This window comes from Lissotriton vulgaris, chromosome 1_1 (assembly GCF_964263255.1).
Source record: "Lissotriton vulgaris chromosome 1_1, aLisVul1.2, whole genome shotgun sequence".
NCBI classification, from domain to species: domain Eukaryota; kingdom Metazoa; phylum Chordata; class Amphibia; order Caudata; family Salamandridae; genus Lissotriton; species Lissotriton vulgaris.
Window position 1 is genome coordinate 1,779,125,837 of NC_141685.1, and position 21,440 is coordinate 1,779,147,276.

The 21,440-nt window shown below is 45.0% G+C and overlaps 1 protein-coding gene across 2 annotated transcripts in view; it reads right to left on the reverse strand.

Annotated features, from left to right (window-relative positions):
* Positions 1-496: 496 nt before the first annotated feature.
* The window catches only part of MON2 (MON2 regulator of endosome-to-Golgi trafficking), a 966,303-nt gene continuing 945,359 nt past the window's right edge, over positions 497-21,440 (reverse strand). For both annotated transcript variants that reach the window (XM_086919098.1, XM_086919097.1), the window contains one exon: positions 497-1,527. In XM_086919098.1, coding sequence (XP_086775224.1) covers positions 1,364-1,527 — 164 coding nt within the window. In that variant the 3' untranslated portion in view covers positions 497-1,363. The remainder of the gene's footprint in view (positions 1,528-21,440) is intronic.

The window sequence follows — 21,440 nt, forward strand, 5'->3', positions numbered from 1 at the left end:
CACAGTTCATTAAAAACAAATAATTTTAAACTAAATCATTGTATTCACAATTTTCAAACTCATGTTCAATTTGTAATGTAAAATATGAAAAGAGAATCAAAATGATCAATTATAAAAGGTCAGTATCTGGATGCCTCATGGTCTTCAAAAATAATATTCTCGAATTTTCTTATTAAGCTATTGTTGCCTTCACATACATCAAGACTAGATCTGAACGGCTATGCATGAGATGTATCTGCTTGTTCAAAATACAGCATCACACACTATGGATACAAACAAAACATGGTCATTTTGCCCTTTGATGTTCCAAGTCCGATATCTTAAGAATGGGGCTCACAGCTGTAACATAACTGTGATTATAGAAGGAATAAGAGATTCATGACATGGATAGAACATTGTTTTTTTTAGAAAGCGCTGTGTAGAAAGCAGGTAAAAATGAAAATGATAACTTCAAAGAAATGGAAAAAACGCCAACAAATGAAAAGCATACTATCGCTTCTGATTGAAACGTATTTCAGAACGTCTATATTTATGTATGAAATGATTACATCGAAATAATGTTTTGCATATGTTCACGTCTTAAACAATGGTTTATGCTGCAGCAGAGTTTCTTGTAGCTGAGGTAAAGTTACATTCAAATGTATGTATGCAAGGAGATATCGACATGATCCGATATGGATCAGCATACCTGCTTTATAATCAGAAGGCAAATTTGTAAGTAAAATGCTGGTGTACGGCTGAATTATGAATACATTATATGCAAGCAGTTAACATGGTCAGTACAAAAATGTTACGCAATAAATGCGGCGTGTTTATACACAACTGTACCATTTATTATACACATCTGTATTTCAGATTCCTTTGTTTACAAAGGCTGGTAACACGTTAAGTATGGAATGTTACAGTACCTTTTGCATAAAATTGTTTCTAGTACAATGAGACCCGGACAAAGGTTCCAAACCAGCAGCCTAGAAGATGGGACTGATGGAAATACTTTGTTTTATTTAATGACATTATTAACAGACACACACGCACTCCCACCCCACAAGCTTTACCGAAGCCAGCTTTCATTCACCACTTCAAAATGCTGCACTGCATTGAGTCCCCTAGATTGCGTTTTACATTTTCTTTCTGGCGATCCTGTTGAATTAATAAAAAGCTCACAGCGCTGCTCATTCGGCCTTGCTGGCGGTGCGGTAAGTTCCTGTTCATGGCTTATTGAGCTCTTGTTACAAGGTACGTTTAGCAGCGCCTGAACTGACTCCCCAGAGCTGTCGGAAGGCCCTCTTGTTTTAGACTTGCTTCCGGAACAGACATTCCTTTTTTGGAACACTCTCTGTTAGTTCGCTGCCTCTCGAGCCTGTCAAGACTCTCCATTCTGTACCTTGGATGCCGGTGGGTGCATGAAGTCCCTGAATGGAACTAAGGCTTCTTTCAGAGCAGAACAGACTTCGGAAGATGAACAAGTGATACATTCCACAAGCGTGGGGTACAAGGCAATGACATGGGTCCAGGTGTTACTATCAACTGTGAAAAGAAGAGAGAAAACAATGAAACAAATAAGGCTTTTTAAATATTAAAATGATTACATCTACCTAACCTTAGACCTAGTACTGTTGCAAGTGTCATTCCCACTACTTGGTTAGAGGAAAGAATGTGTTACTTACTTTCGATAACTTCTTTCTGGTAGAAGTTATTTTCCCACCGATTCGTCAAATGATCTTATTTGAATAATTTGGTAGTAATGCCAATTCACTCTCAAGCGAACCACAGGAAATTCACAGAAATGACATTGGTTGAATCAGGTGACACTAGCATTAGAGAGGAGCCAGGCACTACACTTCACCGACAATACGACAAGGGGTAAAAAGACCGACAGAAAAAGCATGAATACACTTTATGAAGCCCTGGAGAACAGACATTTCATGCTGAAATTCAAATCTGGTCTTCCAGTCAAGACAGTTATCTGACTACAATGGGAAATGTAAACAAGTATCTCTGCTCCACGGAGAGTAAAAAAACAGTAAGGATATGGGCCAAGTAAGTCCTTAAATGTCCCTGTAATTAAGCTGTTGTGAAGTAGAAGGATAGCAAACAGGATCATGGCATAAATGTTCACCATCAATAAATATACAGTGATTTCTAAACTCATCTGGTAAGGATTAACCCACCTGCTTGAGTAAACTCCTTTTATAGAAGGATGACTTCTACCTCCAGAGGTTGGAAGTACACGGAAAATGTCCTTACTTTCAAGTTCTAGTCAAGGATTTGCATGTGTGTGTGTGTGTGTGTATGTGCTGCATCTCACCAGTTCTGTTGAGACACCAGTGTGTCTTGCTGGCTGAAGGGGCCAAAGAGGTTCTATATTGAGGTCTAGCAGTGCATGGTACCAGACACACCATGTTCAGTCCATGCTACTACAATCACCAAAACGTGCATGTTTCCTGATCTGAATTAGAGTATGTAAGGAAACAGACAATGGTGCTTAAATATTCCTATTATAAGGAACAGTGGTCCATAGGGTTAAATTTTCACAACAACAAATGAAAATATAGACTCCAATCAGTACTATATTAACCAAGTTTTTCAGTGCCCAGCCGGGCCTGAAATTTTATTTCAAGTATAAACAATTTTAAAAGACCAAAAGGGAGGTCTAATGCGAAAGTTGATAGGGTACAAGCCTGTACCAGTCCAAAGTACACTCAAAAAAGAATTCGAAAATGTTCTTTTTGCCTGATATTCTTTACCTTTTTTCTTTGCTTACTTTCTTACCCTCAAATTCTTTTTTGAGTGTACTTTGGACTGGTACAGGCTTGTACCCTATCAACTTTCGCATTAGACCTCCCTTTTGGTCTTTTAAAATTGTTTATACTTGAAATAAAATTTCAGGCCCGGCTGGGCACTGAAAAACCTGGTTAATATAGTACTGATTGGAGTCTATATTTTCATTTGTTGTTGTGAAAATTTAACCCTATGGACCACTGTTCCTTATAATAGCTGATTGCCCAAGGTCCCTAGGTACTCATTGGGTCCCCCTTGTTTTTGAAAAATATGCTTAAATATTCCTGTCATGTTCCAAGCAGTCAACATCTCTATAAATTATTCGGAGCATAACAGAGGGCTTTTCTCGTTTACAGTCACAACAACCCTATAAAATTACACCAATTGAGAAGTTTTCCTGTAGTACGCTTGACAACATTATTTTCCTTTTATGGCTTGTTATAACCTGCAGGTAAAGGGAGTCTAATCTCAAATTTGTATTCTTCGTAAGATGAACTGCTGACACTCAAATTTCGTTCTCTATTGATACAGAACATTGAGGTAAAAATGTTATTGCAGATCCTAACACCTGAGGGGATTTTGACTAGTAACTGGGGCATTGCTCAGCTCCAGTTTCTATTCAAAATGGCCTGAGGTCTGTTAAGCCTAAATGCACTTTCATATCCGAGAGGTCAAGGGCTTTTGTGTATCGATGGAGCGAGCGATTGCACAGATGCACTTCCCGAACATGCGGCTGCTGGAGCGGTCACCCAGCTGTACTTCCATTGGATGCATCTGTAACTAGTATTAGCTAGCCCACAGTGGTCTGAATGTTTCTCCTTACAGAAGAGTGGCTAGATGATCAAACAATTGCAATTTTTCTTCCAGGTACAGCCATACCTGTAGAAATTCTCACCTTGTTCATCAGGCTGCCAAAAACTAATTTTATTGCTGTTAAAGAGACCACTGACAGCTCTTATTTGCAATCGGACTGGGCATCAGAAAAATAAAGGAATTTATCAGACCTGTGGAAAAAGAGAATTCCTTCACTTTATCCAATACCATAAAACCACACCATTTGTAAGCTAGTGTAAGTCACAATGCTATGCTGCATCTTTTCTTTCTAATAGATGGTTTGAGAAAAGTCTCTCGAACGTGCTGTGGGAGGCTAACAATTGTGAGGCTAGCTATAATCAATGAAGCGTGGAATATCTTGGCATAGGGCACTAAAATCCCTGAGGGCCAAGCTGTATTCATTCCTGTATCATTCAGACACTTAAGATTCCCTGTGAGCCAGTGCATGCGGAACTGCCTCAGAATGGCGAGGCGGGCAATAGGCCATCAGCCTAAGGGCATGTGAGGTCGCTTGGTGGGCCATTTCTTTGGGTGGTGTCTAAGTCTCCAACAAATGAGCATGTCAAAAACTGATGTTAAAGTCTTTGCATACACATAATGAGGCTGACCTGATGCACATTACTGCAAATGTTTGCCAACACTTAGTTCCATGATTCTAATCAAGCAGTATAATGCGAAAGGCTGCAAATGTGGACCATATTTCTTCGGTTTCCTGGGCCATAATGGCCCCAATTAAACTCTGATAAGGAAAGGCAGCTCTGCCCGCCAAGGAGCAGTTCCTCTTCTACAGCCGTATCCCCAGTGACGTTGGGGAAGACAGCCCGCAGTTCCCATAAATAAACCTAGGGTGCATGTACTACACTAACAGGGAGATTTGCTCTCAACAAAGTGAGTTTATGAGGAAGCTTGAAAAGACTGCACACACGGATTGCTTAAGCAAGTAGTGTAAATTAAGACCTGGCTGCAGTTAGACGAAACAATCTTTGTGTAGGGTTTGACACCAAATGGAATCGCGGTGGGAATGTAATGCCTAACGTTTTAAGACATGGGAAAAGTGGGCACTGGCCCAGGGTCTCAGCCTTACATGGGCCCTCCGACGGAGCCAGCTCTGTTCTGCAGTCTCTTGCCCCGATGACTTTGAATAATTCTTAAACAAATTTTTTAAAATACAGTTTTTCTTTAATTTATTTTTAATGTGGGTATGTGTGTCTATTACAGACATCCTGCAGAGAAATGTGTCCATGTTTCATGCAACATCCATAAACAAATGTTACTTTTAGATCAAAACAGGACCTCACAAATGAGAAATGGGATGGTGTCACAAAGATTATTTGCAGTAATATTATTGAGCCGCTGCTGTTTTACTATATTGAAAACACACATCACTATAGCTGAACGGATCACTGACAGAATATCGACAGTCAAAATATCGAGGTAAAAATATAGAATGCCAGAATATCGACTTCCTATCTACAAACAGGTAAGTACAAAAATATCGACTCCAAAATATCAATAGGAAAAAATATAGACAGTCAAAATATCGAATTTTTTAAATATCTTAAAAGTAATTTTAAAGTAATATAATAATAAATAAAATCAATGTAAACATACTTAAAATATTTAAATAAACTTAAAATTAATAAATAATTAATGTAACTTAAAAAATAATAATAATAATTTTAAAACACACATATATATATATATATATATATATATATATATATATATATACATATTAATAACAAAACATATACAATATTTTTACCGTGGGATAGCGAGAGGGTTAAATTTACTATTCACACTCCAGAGAGCGCAACAGTATGGAAAGAGTTGGATAGCGTAAGGTTAAAAATTACTATTCCCACTCCAGTGAGCGCAACAGTAGGGAAAGCGTTGGATAGCGTAGGGATAAAAATTACTATTCCTACTCCAGAGAGTGCAACAGTAGGGAAAGCTTTGGATAGCGTAAGGATAAAAATTACTATTCCCACTCCAGTGAGTGCAACAGTAGGGAAAGCGTTGGATAGCGTAGGGATTAAAATTACTATTCCTACTCCAGAGAGTGCAACACTAGGGAAAGCATTGGATAGCTGAAGGATAAAAATGACTATTCCCACTCCAGTAAGTACAACAGTAGGGAAAGCGTTGGATAGCGTAGGGGTAAAAAATTACTATTCCAACTCCAGAGAGTGCAACAGTAGGGAAAGCGTTGGATAGCGTAGAGATAAAAATTACTATTCCCACTCCAGTAAGTACAACAGTAGGGAAAGCGTTGGATAGCGTAGGGGTAAAAATTACTATTCCAACTCCAGAGAGTGCAACAGTAGGGAAAGCGTTGGATAGCGTAGGGGTAACAATTACTATTCCCACTCCAGTGAGTGCAACAGTAGGGAAAGCGTTGGGTTAGCGTAGGGGTAAAAATTACTATTCCTACTGCAGAGAGTGCAACAGTAGGGAAAGCATTGGATAGCGTAGGGGTACAAATTACTATTCCTACTCCAGAGAGTGCAACAGTAGGGAAAGCCTTGGATAGGGTAGGGGTAAAATTACTATTCCTACTGCAGAGAGTGCAACAGTAGGGAAAGTGTTGGATAGCGTAGGGGTAAAAATTACTATTCCTACTCCAGAGAGTGCAACAGTAGGGAAAGCCCTGGATAGCGTAGGGGTAAAATTACTATTCCTACTGCAGTGAGTGCAACAGTAGGGAAAGCGTTGGATAGCGTAGGGGTAAAAATTACTATTCCAACTCCAGAGAGTGCAACAGTAGGGAAAGCGTTGGATAGCGTAGGGGTAAAAATTCCTATTCCCACTCCAGTGAGTGCAACAGTAGGGAAAGGGTTGGATAGCGTAGGGGTAAAAACTACTATTCCCACTCCAGTGACTGCAATAGTAGGGAAAGTAAATACTTCATATATAAATATACATAACATAAATATTAATACCAATTACAAAATAATTAAAATATTTTAAAATTTTATAAAATATAATTAATCAATTAAAATTACAAATAAAAATTAACTATTAATAAAAATTACCTAATACTAATTATTTACCAATTACCAATAAATTAATTTACAATATAAAAATAAATAAAAATTAGACACAGAAATATTTAAAAAATATAATTACTTACAATTGAATTACTTCCCAAGCTATTCCCCTATAAACACATAACCCACTACAGAAAATAATGTAATAAAAGTAACATTTATCGATTAATCAATTACAATAAATTACAAATTATATTTTAATTAATTACCAATTAATAATTAATTAACAATTAATTCTAAATAAATAACAATAAATAAAATAACATATTTAATTAATTATAATTAAATTACTTCCCACCCTATTCCCCTATAAACCCACAACCCACCACAGAAAATAATTTACCAAAAGTAACATTTTTAATTTATTCAGTTAAAATTAATTACCAATTATATTTTAAATAATTAATAATTAATTAACAATTAATTCTAAATAAATACCAATAAAATAACATATTTAATTAATTATAATTAAATTACTTCCCACCCCATTCCCCTATAAACCCACAACCCGCTACAGAAAATAAATTACTAAAATTAACATTTATCAATTATTCAATTAAAATTAATTACCAATTATATTTTATATTTTGGTTACCAATTATTAATTAATTAACAATTAATTCTAAATAAATAACAATAAGTAAAATAACATTTAATTAATTATAATTAAATTACTTCCCACCCTATTCCCCTATAAACCCACAACCCGCTACAGAATTATATTACACAAAAATTAAAAATTAATATTAACTTACCTTAAAATCGATATTTTTGTTGTCTATATTATGTCTAGTCGATATTATGTCCATTCTATATTTTTGATTCAATATTATGTCCATTCTATTCAATATTAAAATGTTCTAGTCGATATTTTGGTAGTCTATATTATGTCTAGTCGATATTATGTCCATTCTATATTTTTTACTCAATATTATGTCTAGTTGATAATAAAAACTCGATATTTTGACTCTATACCAGCTGAACATTAGATGTAGACACATTCAGAATTTGGACGAGTGTGCCTGTGCCCAGTCAGTGACCTGGCCAAAGAAGAAATGAAAGAGCTGAAATTGGATCCTACATTAAAAGCTGTTCGGAACAGGGTCCCCCCAAATCCTTCAAATGCGACATCTTAGGGATTTTGTGCCTGATGATCCATTGCTATAGAGACATCAGCATAACATGCAGGGCTAGGGTGCCACACCCAGTGAACGGCGCATACCGCTTAACAAACATATACAAAAAAAAGTTACAGGTGTTTTTCTAGCAAGAATCTGTTCATTGGTTTCCATTGGTAAATATATTTTTCAAATTAAAACGTTCAACTTTACCAGCCTTCCTGGGTAGATCCACACGACCAAACTCATATTTTTAACATTATCCATATTTCCATAGTGCAATTTCATCCCAAAAACTCCAGTCAAATGGGTCCCATGAGACCTATGGCTCTCCATCTCGGAAGGCATGAGGATTGCTGTAGGCAACTGTTCAGCATTCTCTGTAGAGTTCCCCATTTCCTTTTAAAGTCCAGATATTGTTCTTGCGGTGTACACGTTTGGTGTCCACAGCACATAATGATCAAAGTCTGTGACAGATTTTTTCAATAGGAGGGTCTAAAGACTTTTTTCAGTTACATGCCAGTGTTAACTTTTCCGCCTCACGGATTATAGGGCTGTGTACCATTTTTGCTTATTAATATATTTAAAGCCCAGCTGGCCAAATGCACAAAATCATCTCCCCGGGACCCACCGGTAGTGGGTAGCCTAATATCCAAGTCAAAGTTTTCCCACCCAAACCTCCCTCTAATATGATCTCACTATCGAGCATTCCCACCAAATATGAAGTATTGTCCCCTGGGCCCCTCATCCTCTCATACATTCTCCCCTAGTGTTTTGGAATATGCATTTCAAGCGTGTGGGGTATAGTATCAATCATACCTTTATAGTCTTTCTCTTATCACTTCCTATCACATATTGTGCTTTAAGTGAATGTCCCTTCTAAGCATTTCCCATTGCGAAGTTGAAATTGTCATATTTAAAACCCTTTTCCATGTTTCCATATGTGACCATTTGCACTCCTATATAGGTTTCAAGAGTGTATGATATAACCCTATTTTAGTTCCTTTTCTTTTTATTTTCTTCGGAATTTCAGTCTCAAAAGTAATATTTCCTTTGGTGGATGCTTGTTTCTTTGTTTTCAGGGTGTATGGCCAAGTGTCGGCTTTGTGCATACCTTAGCCTCTTTATCTAATCTATTCCAAACTCTGCTTTGCAGTGGAGAGAGGATTTAATTTCTCCGTTACTGAACATGTCCGCCAACATACGATACCCCCTTCTTCAATTTGAAACACTTCGTCTCCCATAGCCGGGGTAAAGTACGGGTTGGAGTGTATCAGGGTATAAGAAGTACTGTATTTTCTGGCGTATAAGACAAATTTTTAAACCTTGACATTTTTTTCAAAAGTTGGGGGTCGTCTTATATGCCGGGGTCATTTTATAAGCAAGCGAATATAGCCCAAACCCTATACTTTAACAGGAAAAGTAGGGGGTCGTCTTATACGGCCAGTCGTCTTATACGCCAGAAAATACGGTAAACAACATTAACCCTTTTCTCCATGCAAATGTATCTCATATGTTTAAAGTCGAGCCCACTGGTGTGCTAAAATATGTGTTTGGGGGTCTATGCTCCTTTGCTAGCCAAATTACCTCCCATATAGATCTGCCAATGATCGAATGGTCTATCAATACATACGGAAGATCTACCTATGTTTCAGCCCTTTGCATTATCACTCGGATTTGAAACGCTTCATAATATATATATATATATTTTAATCTGTTTGTGCCAGTCCCCCGGGCTTTATTCTGCTGCAAAAGTCTCACTGCTGTGCGTGGTCTTTTGGCACACTATATACAATTGGTGATTCGTTCCTTTACCTGTTCAAGGAAGCCAGTATTTCATTGGGTTGGTAGGGCCTAGAAAAGGTAAAGACGCTTTTGGAGTTTGTTCACCTTAATAGAAGAACAAGAGTCTACCGTCAACCAAAATCTTTACTGATTGCTTCAAATAGGGGTGGGTATCTTGCTTTAAATAAGTCATGTATTCTGGGGGATATTTATCCCTAAATATTTGATTCTTCAGTTAGACCCTTCTTCCTTTCCTAATCTAGTTAAAGATTCCCGTATTTATTTTATATCCCACTATTTCTTCAAATTCACTACCAGCACTGTAAGGGATCTATAGTAATGTATTGGTCAAGACTATTAGTTACGGTGCGTATACAGAATGTTAGGGTAGGATGTTCTACATTCTGTATGGAATGTGATATCAAAGTGGAAGCCTCTCAGCAGAAAATGAAACAGTACTTTGATAGTAAACATGGCATCAAAACAGCTGAAAGTAAAGTCCAGGTGGTGGGTGATTGGGTACGCATTCAAAAGCCAAATCATGTACCAAAAGGTCATCTAAAATCAGAGAGCTTGCATTGGTAGATGAAGCCAAAGGTAATGCTGTCAGGATAAAAGGGAATGAGTGGTGGAAATCGAGTAGGATGGTAAAAGTGAGTGAGTTAGCTAAAAAGTCTTGTAATATATCTCAAGCTAAACAAGACAAAAGTGTTGAATCGCATTGTCAGCCTGGAGGACATCAAAAGTATGTTAGAGAGAAAAGAGTGAGAAGGAAACTGTCATGTTTTTGCACTTAATGCTGTATTTCTACAAGTGCATTGCAATTAAATCTACATTTCATGATGTAGAACAGAAGGAAATTAGATTTTAATAAACTTATTATTTTGTTTAGAAAATTATAATGCTGGTTTATTAAGAGGAGAAAGATGTGTAGTAATTTATTGGTCATGACTATTTGTTACGGCCCATGCATAGAATGATTGGGTAGGATTTTCAACATCTGTATGGGATGTGATTTTTTGGTTTGGATGGCAGTTGCTTCCTGGTGCTGTTACAAGATACATAAATAAGACTACTACAGGATCTCTCTGGGTTTCCATGGGCCAATAGTATATCATCCACATACAATAGCATTTTGTGATTGTCAGGCCCAAAGGGAATCCCCTCAATCTCCTGAGAGCTTCAGACATGGCAGGCAAAAGGTTCTATGCTTAATGCAAAGAGCAGGGAGGCAGACAAACAGCCCTGACTAGCACCCTTCTCAAGTCAAATCTTTTTGGATGTACCTCATTTTGTTATTTTCGTTTTTCGCCTTTTATAATTTGCCATGATCACGCTCATAGATTTAAGCCCCTGGAGGAAGCTGGCTTAGTATATGGTGCACACTTATTTAGGTGAAGCGCCTTGCACTAATCCAATCAAAAATAATGGGAAACTCAATCTACAATGAGGGCCTGGGCAAAATCAAATGAACGGGTAAAAGTGCCTTCAAGGGGTTTGTTTGCAATACTTAGTTATATTATTTCAGTCTATTGTTCAGTGTAAGAGTTTTCCTCAACTTGCTAATTAATTTCTTTTCTTATATAAATTTCATGCAGCATATACTTCCATGATATTTGGTTCTATGTGGGATAAGAAACACAACTAAAACATAGCAAAGAAATTTACAAAAACACTGGTGAATATAAAAAAGAATTTTATCTTTCAAAGTTCATAGAAGGTACTTAAAGTTTAAACACACAATGTAACAAGAGGATATCACAGACACTTGTTTGGTCCTACAAAGTCACAACAGTAAACACTTTTCCTCTCATAAATTATTTTCACAAAAAAGTGTTAGAGTCGACGTTTTGGACTCTTACGCAATCGTCCCTGAAGCCATCTTCAGGACTAATGTGTATAGTATAGATGACCCCCGAAATTTGTTTCAACTGATTCACAAAGTGGTATAGCTGTAATTGACAATTTCTGTATATATAGGCGAAAATGATCGTTATTCGGTGCCTGTTATTTTTAATAATTGAGTAATCTCCAAGGTGATACTGGAATTATCGGGATACTCGTGCTTCTTGAGCTGGAGTATCGGACTAGAGGCTGCCAATCGTATGCGTGAGATACGAAATAACAGATTAATTTACAATTGAAAATTCGCTTTGAAGAAGTAATTGAGATAATCCATCTAAAGAGGCTAGCCATTGACGGCCGACTTTGTCCACCCTGTCATCCAGAGAACCGGCCAGGTGTTGAAAACCAGGGTTAATCCCTGCTGTTCCAGCCAAGTCCAGAGATGCAGGGCCTCTCAACAAAGGGTCCACGACCCCACCTGGCCCTGCTTGTTGCAGAACCACATGGCGGTGGTGTTGTCCATGAACACCTGCACTAACTTCCCCTAGACAGGGGGAAGAAATGCTTTCAATGCCAACCGAATAGCTCGAAGCTCCAAGCTTGATGTTGAGCCCCGACTCAGCTAGAGACTAGTGTCCCTTGATCTCCACCTCTCCCAGATGGCCGCCCCATCCCTGAAGTGACACATCTGTGACGACTGTGAGATCTTGTTGGGTAATGGAGATGGTCTGCCATTTACCCAATCGCCGTTCGTCAACCACTACTGCAGATCTCTTGCAGTTCCTTCTAAGACCTGGACCATGTCGGAGAGCTTTCCTCGATGTTGTGTCCACTGGAACTTTAGGTCCCACTGCAAAGCCTGCATACGCCACCTGGCATGCTTTACCAACAGAATGCAGGAGGCCATGAAGCCCAGGAGCTTCAGAGTCAGTCTCTCCGAAATCCAGGATAGAGGCTGAAACCTCAGAATCATAATCTGAATATTCTGGACTGCTCAGGAGGATAGGCCCGAAACTGCACTGAGTCCAGAACAGCCCTGATGAAAGGGGGCATCTACGAAGGAAATGAAATGAAATAAATTTGTACTTGTAAAGCGCACTTCTTCCCCAACCGGGGTTTCCTGGCGCTGTACGCATACTACTGTGGAACCCTTCCTGGCTTTTCCCTGTGAAATGTCCACTCCTGGGCACCCCCAAGGTGAAGCCAGGCATCCCAGCGCTGTTGGGGCCGTTGTGGAGATTAAGCAAGCTATTGTCCAGAGTTGCAGAGTGGGACCCACGATTAGAATAGGTACCGAGGCGAGAATGATCAGGTCCGAGGAAATTGAGCACAAGATCCGCCGAGGCGGGAATTGAACCCTGGTCCCGGGCCAGACCTCTGCATCAGGGTCTGCCTCTCTAACCATTGATTCAGAAAAGGGGGTGGTGATGGACAGAGTATCTGAATTAAACAGAACACTCATACCCAGTCAACAGATCAGGGCTTGATCCATCACCGTTTTTTAGCTCACTGCACCATCCCAGCTCAGAACCTGGCTACATGCAAATTAGTCTGTCCCTGGCCCAGTGCATCATGGGAACAGGGCAGACCAAACTACCAAGCCAATTCTTATACTGGGAAGGAAACAAGCTTCCGGGGACCGGTTTCTGGCAATACAGCCGTCTTCGGCCCGGCTTGCTTGAATCTAACCATTGAGCCACACTTCTTCACAAAGGAGTCCGGTGCGACTTGGGCAGGTTTATAGAGTCTGAAGGTGGGAGACGACAGCGTGGGGCGAGGACGCTTTCAACAGCCAGTTGTCTTGTTAGGGAAAGACTGACATTCCTAAACTGTACAGCTGTGCTGCGACCATCTCATTCACCTGTACAGCTGTGCTGCGACCATCTCAATCACCTTGGTGAACACCCAAGGGGCACTGGTAAGGCCGAAGGGGAACACAGTAAACTGAAAATGCTCGTGGCATACCTAGAACCACAGATAACGCCTGTAGACCGAAAGGATGGGGATGTGAAAATAAGCATCCAGCAGGACCAACACTACCATCCAGTCTTCTTGGTCTAGGGCAGACGAGACCTGAGCTAGAGTGAAGAATGTGAACTTCTCCTTCTTGAGGAAGAGATTGACGGTACGAAGATCTAAAATGGATAGCAACCCTTTGTTCTTTTTTCGGAACCAGAAAGTAGCGGAGTAACAGCCACTGCCTACTTCTGAATTCAGGACCCTCACAATAGCTTCCTTGGCCAAGAGAGCTGTAACTTTCTCCTGGAGATATTTTGGATGATTCTCCTTCAGCCGTTCTTGATTTGGCAGAATGGGAGAAGGAAAAGCAAGGAAATGCAGAGAATAGCCCTCCTGAATGATCTGAAAGAACCACTTGTCCCAGGTTATGAACTTCCAGCGGGGGAGATGATGATGGATTCTCCCACCAACTGGAGTGGTGTGGTCTTGCAGAGTCAGACTAGGAGTGCTTGGAGTCTGCAGCTGCCAAGGGCAGGGTGGCCGATGACTTCTGGCTTCGATTCCTTGGTCGGAATGAACCACGCCCATGTCCCCACACAACTTGAGAAGTCTGCGAAGGGCGGTGGAGAGGATAGGGCTGCTGCGGCTGGAAATCCCTTCCGTTGACACGAAAGGAGCAAAAGCCAGACTGGCCATGAGGTGTTAAAAGAAAAGCTTAAGGATCTGGCCGTAGTTCGAGAGTCCTTGAACCACGAGGGCAGAGTCTGCCTTGTCCCAAAAAGACAGGCTCCATCAAATGGCATGTCCATCAAATTTGCCTGGACATTGCCAGAGAAGCCAATTGTCCTAGGCCAGGTGTGGCACCTCAAGGCCACTGTAGTGGAAATCGATCTGCTCAGCGAATCCGTCGCATCAAGGCCAAATCTTATGGCAAATTTGGATGCATCTCTCTCGTCCTTAACTGCCTCAGAGAGCACAGCGCGGGGCCCCTTCGGGACTTGTGGCAGCACTTGCGCATCTGTCTCCCAAAGGGAATGGGAGAGAAGGCCCAATATGCATGGGGTATTCACGGACTGCAATGCCAGGCTGGAGGAAGAAAACATCTTCTTACTAAGTGAATCCAGACTCTGGGATTCCTATCTGGAGGGGTAGTCGCCCTCTTAACCACCATGGCATAAGATGCCCCCTCCTCCGTAGACACAGTTGGCAGAGAGAGCAAGCCAGTATTTGGGGAAGTGTCCCATCCACTGGCTTCCCCAAGTTCCCCATACCACTCAATCTGCGCCGCAGAGTCATCATGGTGTTCCAAAGGGTCCATGGACCACTCCCATTCCTCTGCTGAGCCTAAAACATCTTCAAAGTGTTCAGGCGACAATATAGATCCCTGGGTTTAATCTGCGTTGAGTGACGTCGTTCCGGCTCTGTGTCGTCAGGGATAAGGATTGGGCTGGGACCGGCAGCACCGACTACGGGTCCGGCATCAGGGGAGATCGCAGTGGCACGACCATCGTCGTCCCGGATCAGGGATCCGATCCCTGAGGCCCCATCTGTGTCGTGGTCAGAGCCATCAGTGTTGTGGCTGGAATTGGCAGTGTCTAATCCAATGGGGCCCCTTCCAACTCCGAGGGGCCTGGGGGCTCACCAGAGTGCTCGGCCAGCTCAAATATGCGGTGCATGACCTCCTAAAATTCTTTAATCTGAGTGGGGGTCGCTACGGCTACCGGAAAGGGAGGGAGGCGCGAAGTCGACCCTGCCTCCTGCTACGCAGAACCGTGCCTAGAGCATCGGTGCTCCTTACCTCTTTTGTCTACTGATGACAGTCAAGGTGAAGATGAAGTCTGATTGGACTTCTTCTTCTTGTGCCTCTTTCCAGAGTGTCCCGAAGACCTCAAGTGGGATGATGAGGACTTTGGGCTCAGGGAACGGTCCAGCGACCTTCTCTTCTTTGATCGGGGACCTCCCCAGAGTCTCGCTGGATGGGCCACACGGTGCTTCGTAGCCTACTCCCACAAGGCATTCGGAGCCATAGCCTGACAATCCGAGCACAACTTTGAATCGTGGTCGCGCTTGAGACACAAGAGACAGACAAGGTGGGGGTCGGTAACCAACATCATAAGGTGACAGGTACCGCATGGCTTGAACCCGGTCTTCCTCAAAGACATCCTCACACACAAAGTTGGAATTGTTTTTGAAGTCGACAAAAAGTAAAAAAACTGGCCTGCCAAAAAGCAACAGAGGGGTGGCTCTACCCAGATCGGCACTTCACTAGCTCGGAAATAAAAACTGACCTCCGCACGCCTGGGAGGCACCTATATAGGGGAACGTGGCATCATAACCAACGCTACGGACAAAGATGACGTCACGAGGATCCAAATGGAGCCACCCGACGGCACAAGGGGTAACGTTTGAGCAAAAGTTTGCTGATCCAGCCTGACACCAGGGAAATTCAAAGGCAAGGAATCTGCAGATAGAAGATATCAGCGCACATGTGTGTAGCTTAAATGCGGCTCTGCTCATCACTTTAAGGGCCCTATTATATCCAGGGCACACTTTCCTTGTTTGCATCCGGCGCACCTTAAAGCACAAGTTACTTACCTTGGGTTACGATATATCTGTAAGAAACATTAGTTAGTTAGATTCCTTACCTTAGAATAAGCCCCAGGTGTCAGACTGGATCTGGAAAGTTTTTATCAAAAGTACCCCTGCGCGTCGGTAGGCGTCATCTGCGGCTCCGAGTCCGTCGTCGGGATGACGTAGTCAGGGTACTTAGACGCCGCCCTCGCGTGCTGACGTCAGTTCTGTACATAGCTTTCCGTGCCAGGAAAGCAGAGACATGCACTAAACCGACACTGGTACCATGAAAGTAGGGTCCAGAAAGGGATGACCGTAACCCTAGATATCGGTTCGCAGAACGGGGAGGATGGGTGGGGCGGTAAGGAATCTAACTAACTAATGTTTCTTACAGATATATCGTTACCGAATGTAAGTAACTTGTGCATCTGAAAGAAACACGTTAGTTAGATTCCTTACCTTAGAATAGATACCCTGGCAATAACAACCCCGGTGGTGGGTCTGCGGACCAAGATCACACCAGGAAGTCCTAGAGAACCAAAGGGCCAAAGAAGCCACCCCTCCGGACTTGGCTGTCGAGGCAGTAGTGCTTGGCAAACGTGTGCAGCGAGGGCCACGTAGCTGCCTGACAAATGTCCTGCATAGGAACTCCCCGTCCCAGGGCAGTAGTAGCCGCCGTGGCCCGAGTGAAATCGGCGCGCAGCCCCTCAGGAGGAACCTTTTTAGCCAAGGAATAACAGACCTTGATGCACAAAACGACCCACCAAGAGATGGTCCACTTGTGCACCACCCGACCCTTCTTAGCGCCCATGTAGCCAACAAAAAGTTGGTTGTCCACCCAGAACTGTTGTGTGTGGTTCAGATAAAAAGAAAGTGCACGTTTTGGGTCCAGACGGTGGAGCCTCTCTTCCCCTCTTTCGAAGGATGCAGAGGTGGAAAGAAGGTGAGCAAGGTAATGGTCTGGCCTACGTGAAAGGCAGTAACCACCTTGGGTGGAAAAGAAGGACGAGTCCTCAGAACAACTTTGTCCGGATGGACAGAGAGGAAAGGAGGCTTAGAGGAAAGAGCCTGGTGCTCACTCACTCTACTGGCAGAGGTGATGGCAACCAGGAAAGCAGTTTTGAGAGTCAGAAGACGAAGAGGACAGTTGTGGAGTGGCTCAAACGGAGCACACATCAGATAAGTTAATACCAGATTCAAGTCCCATTGAGGCATTACGAAAGGAACAGGAGGAAACATGTGAGTAATGCCTTTCAAGAACCTTTTTACAACAGGGGACTTAAAGAGAGAAGGCTGATCAGGAAGCCTCAAGAAGGCTGAAACAGCTGAAAGATTTACCTTGATGGTGACCAGAGTAGAGCCCTGCTGGGCCAGGGAAAGAAGAAAGAGGAGAACCTCAGAAAGAGTGGCGGAAAGGAGATCCACAGCCTTTGCTGTGCACCATGCCACAAATCTGTTCCACCTGCAGGCGTATACCGTTTCTGTGGAGGGACGCCTGGCTGCCAGAATTACATCACAGACTTCAGGAGGCAAGTCAAATGGCATCTACTGCCGCCGCTCAATCTCCACGCATGGAGGTGGAGGCTGGACAGGTTCGGTTGGAGGGCCGTCCCCTGCTGCTGCGACAGAAGGTTCTCCTGAAGAGGTAGTTGAATTGGGGGATCAATTGACAGACTGAGTAGCTCGGAATATCAGTATCTTCGTGCCCAATCCGGAGCCACAAGAATGACTTGGGCCCGGTCGCGCCTGATCTTCTTCAGCACTTTGGGCAGGAGTGGTATAGGCGGAAAGGCGTATAACAGACCGCAACTCCACTCGCGACGAAGAGCGTATCCGAGCGAGTGCCGCCTTGGAAACGCCAGAACTGATGACATTGCGCGTTCTCTTCGGTGGCGAATAGATCTAACCAAGGCTTTCCTCCCTGCTGAAAGAGACCTTGCGCCACGTCCGAGTTCTGACGCCACTCGTGATCCATCATGCACCGACGGCTGAGTTTGTCTGCCCTGGCGTTCAGAGAACCTGCCAGGTGTTGAACCACCAGGGTGATGCCCTGAGGTTCCAGCCATGTCCAGAGGCACAGAGCCTCCTGACAAAGGGTCCACGACTCCACCCCGCCCTGTTTGTTGCAGTACCACATGGCGGTGGTGTTGTCCGTGAACACCTGCTCTACACTTCCCCGGACAGAGGGAAGGAATGCCTTCAGACCAACTCGGATCGCCTGCAGCTCCAGAAGGTTGATATGGAGCCGGGACTCCGCCAGAGACCAGAGGTCTCTGATCTCCACCATGTGGCCCCCCATCCCAGGAGGGACGCATCCGTCACCATTGTGTGCTCCGGTTGGGGTAGGGAGAGGGATCTGCCACTGACCCAATCGCTGTCCGTAAGCCACCACTGCAACTGTCTTGCAGTGGCCTCCGAGATCAGGACGTGGTCAAACAGTTTGCCTTGATGTTGTGCCCACTGGAACTTCAGGTCCTCCTGCAGAGCCCACATCCGCCACCTGGCGTGATGTACCAGTAGGATGCAGGAGGTCATCAGACCCAGCAGCCATAGGGTCAACCGAACTGAAACTCGGGATAAAGGCTGAAAGATCGGAATCAGAGCCTGAATATCCCGAACCCGCTGCTCGGGAGGATAAACCCGAAACTGCGCCGAGTCCAGAACAGCTTCGATGAAGAGGAGCTTTTGGGAGGAACTCAGGTGTGACTTCGGCACGTTGATGGAGAACTCCAGCGAATGCAGGTCGGCCGTAGTCTGGAGGTGGAAGACGACTGCTTGTGGCGAGCCCCCCTTCAACAACCAGTCATCGAGATGGAGGAAGACTGGAACCCCTGATCTGCGCAGATGAGCTGCGACCACTGCCATCACTTTCGTGAACACCCGAGGGGCACTGGTGAGGCCGAAGGGGAGCATGGTAAACTGAAAGTGCTCGGGCCTACCGTGAACCGCAGGTAACGCCAGTGGGCCGGCAGGACGGGAATGTGGAAATAAGCGTCCATCAAGTCCAACGCTACCATCTAGTTTTCAGGGTCTAGGGCAGCCAAAACCTGAGCCCCCTTTGCTCTACTTGGAAACCAGAAAGTAGTGGGAGTAACAACCCTGTCCCACTTCTGGGCCAGGAACGCGCTCAATGGCCCCCTTGGCCAAGAGGGCCGTAACTTCCTCCCGCAGAAGTTGCAAGTGATCTTGCGACATGCGGTGGTTCTGCGGTGGCATGGCTGGAGGGGTCGCCTCGAAGGTGAGTGAGTAGCCCCTTTGGACGACTTGCAGCACCCACCTGTCCAAAGTGATGGTATGCCAGTGGAGCAGGTGATGGCGAACTCTGCCTCTCACTGGCCTGGGATGGGACTGAAAGCTCGGACCAGGAAGGCTTTGTGGCAGATGATGCGGGTCTCTGTCCTACTGCTCCGCCATGGCGGAATGCACATCCGCAACCGCGTTGAGGCTGGTTCTGCGGCCTGTGGCTGGACGAACGTGTGGGGGCGCCCCTCCCGTGGCCACGAAAGGAGCGAAAGGCAGAAGGTTGCTGGCGCTGGGCCGACAGGCCCAATGACTTGGCCGTAGCCCTCGGGGTCGTTGAAGCGCTCCAGCGCGCTATCTGCCTTGTCGCCAAAGAGGCGACGGCCATAAAAAGGCATGTCCATGAGAGTGCTCTGGACATCGATGAATCGCCACCGTCGTTGCCATCACTCTACCTAGCGAGTCCGTGGTGTCAAGTCCACGTCGGATGGAATACCGTGCTGCATCCCACCCCTCAGCAAGAGCTTGGGCGAGCTGTGTCCTGGCCTCCTCCGGACACTGGGGCAGCACGTCCGCCACCTTATCCCACAGAGAGTGGGTGTAACGGTCCAAAAGGCATGCGGTATTACTGCTTCGCAATCCCAAACTGAGGGAGGAAAACAGTTTCTTCCCAAACTGTTCCATCCTTTTCGATTCCCGGTCTGGCGGTGCGGTCGGGGACGAGGAGGCCTGGATAACCAGACCCTCAGGGGTGGGATGTACGGACAGAAAGCAGGGGTTGCCAGGAGCTGGGCGGTGGCGCCAGGCCACGTTCTGATCCACAGGAGAGACTGTGGTGGGCTTGGACCAAGTGCCTATCAGAACGTCAGTGAGGGCATCATTAAACTGCAGCAAAGGCTCCGAAGAGCTTACAGGCGGTTGAAGCATCTTAGTGAGGGGGTTTTTCCTCACGGCCGCTGCAGGGAGCTCAAGGCCTTGGCCTTGGCCGCCTTGCACAGCACCACGGCATAAGTCGCTCCCTCCTCCGTAGCCACGGAAGGAGGAGAGATAAAACCAGTGTCAGGCGAAGTGTGTAGACCACTGGCCTCCCTTAGCTCATCTGCCCAGTCCTGACTTAACTGACACTGCTGTGCCAGATGGTCCTCAGACCCCTCCCAGTCATCCCCTTCATCCGTGTCCTGATAAACAGGCAGAAATGATGGAGCAGGGTCATAAGTGAAGGGCTCACCCAGCGACGCCGGACCCGGACCGGGGCTGAAACCAGTGACGGCGTCGTCCGAAAACGGCGCCGGAAGCGGCACTGTGGGGGTCAGAGCCAGCGGAGGAGTTGTAAGGTCAACTGGCATCGACGGGGATCCAGGCCTGGATCCCACGGGGCCTGTGGCGTCGGGACCGAAGTCGACGCCAGGGCCAAAGCCGCCGGGTCGCTAGGACCCCCAGTCGGATCTGCGGGGCCCGAAGGCGCACCGGTAGGCCTCGACGGCGGGAAGAGAGTTTTCATGGCCACGAGGAAGTCTCAAATATCGCCCGGAGTCGCATGAAGTCCAGGGACCCGAGGGTGTGGGCCCGGATGAGACTCCTGGAGCCGCGCGGGTGGTGCCACTCAAACCCTCGGCCGAGTCACGCAACCGGCGAGGGGAGTCAGAAGTGCGATGTCATCTCTTCGACTTATTTTTACCATTCCTCGACTTACCTGAGTGCGAGGACTTGGATCCTGATGAACGGTGGGGGCTGCGGCTCCGAGACCGGTCCCTCGACTTCCTCCTCGACCGGGACCTCGAGCGGCGTGGAGCCGACAACCAGATCTCCAGGAGCTTGCGGGACCGCTACCGCCTAGCTTTGACGTCAAGGCCGGGCAGTCAGGGCACCACTTGTCATCGTGGCCGGCCCCAAAACAGTAGAGACACTGGCGGTGGGGGTTGGTAACCAACATCAGTCGGTGACAGGCGTCACACGGCTTCAAACCGGGTATCCCTAACGGCACCAGGAATCGAAGTCGACTCGAAAAAGATAGACAGAAATGTCCAAAAAGTTATTAAAAAAAATGACTAAGGGTACGCTCTTCTCAGATCTGCGCTTGCTGGTGCGGAAAAAAGAAGAACTGACGTCAGCGCGCGAGGGCGGCGTCTAAGTACTCCGACGACGTCATCCCGGCGATCACGACGCCGATGACGGATGGGGAGCCGCAGACAATGCCTACCGACGCGCAGGGGTACTGCTGGCGAAAACTTTCCGGATCCAGTCTGACGCCTGGGGG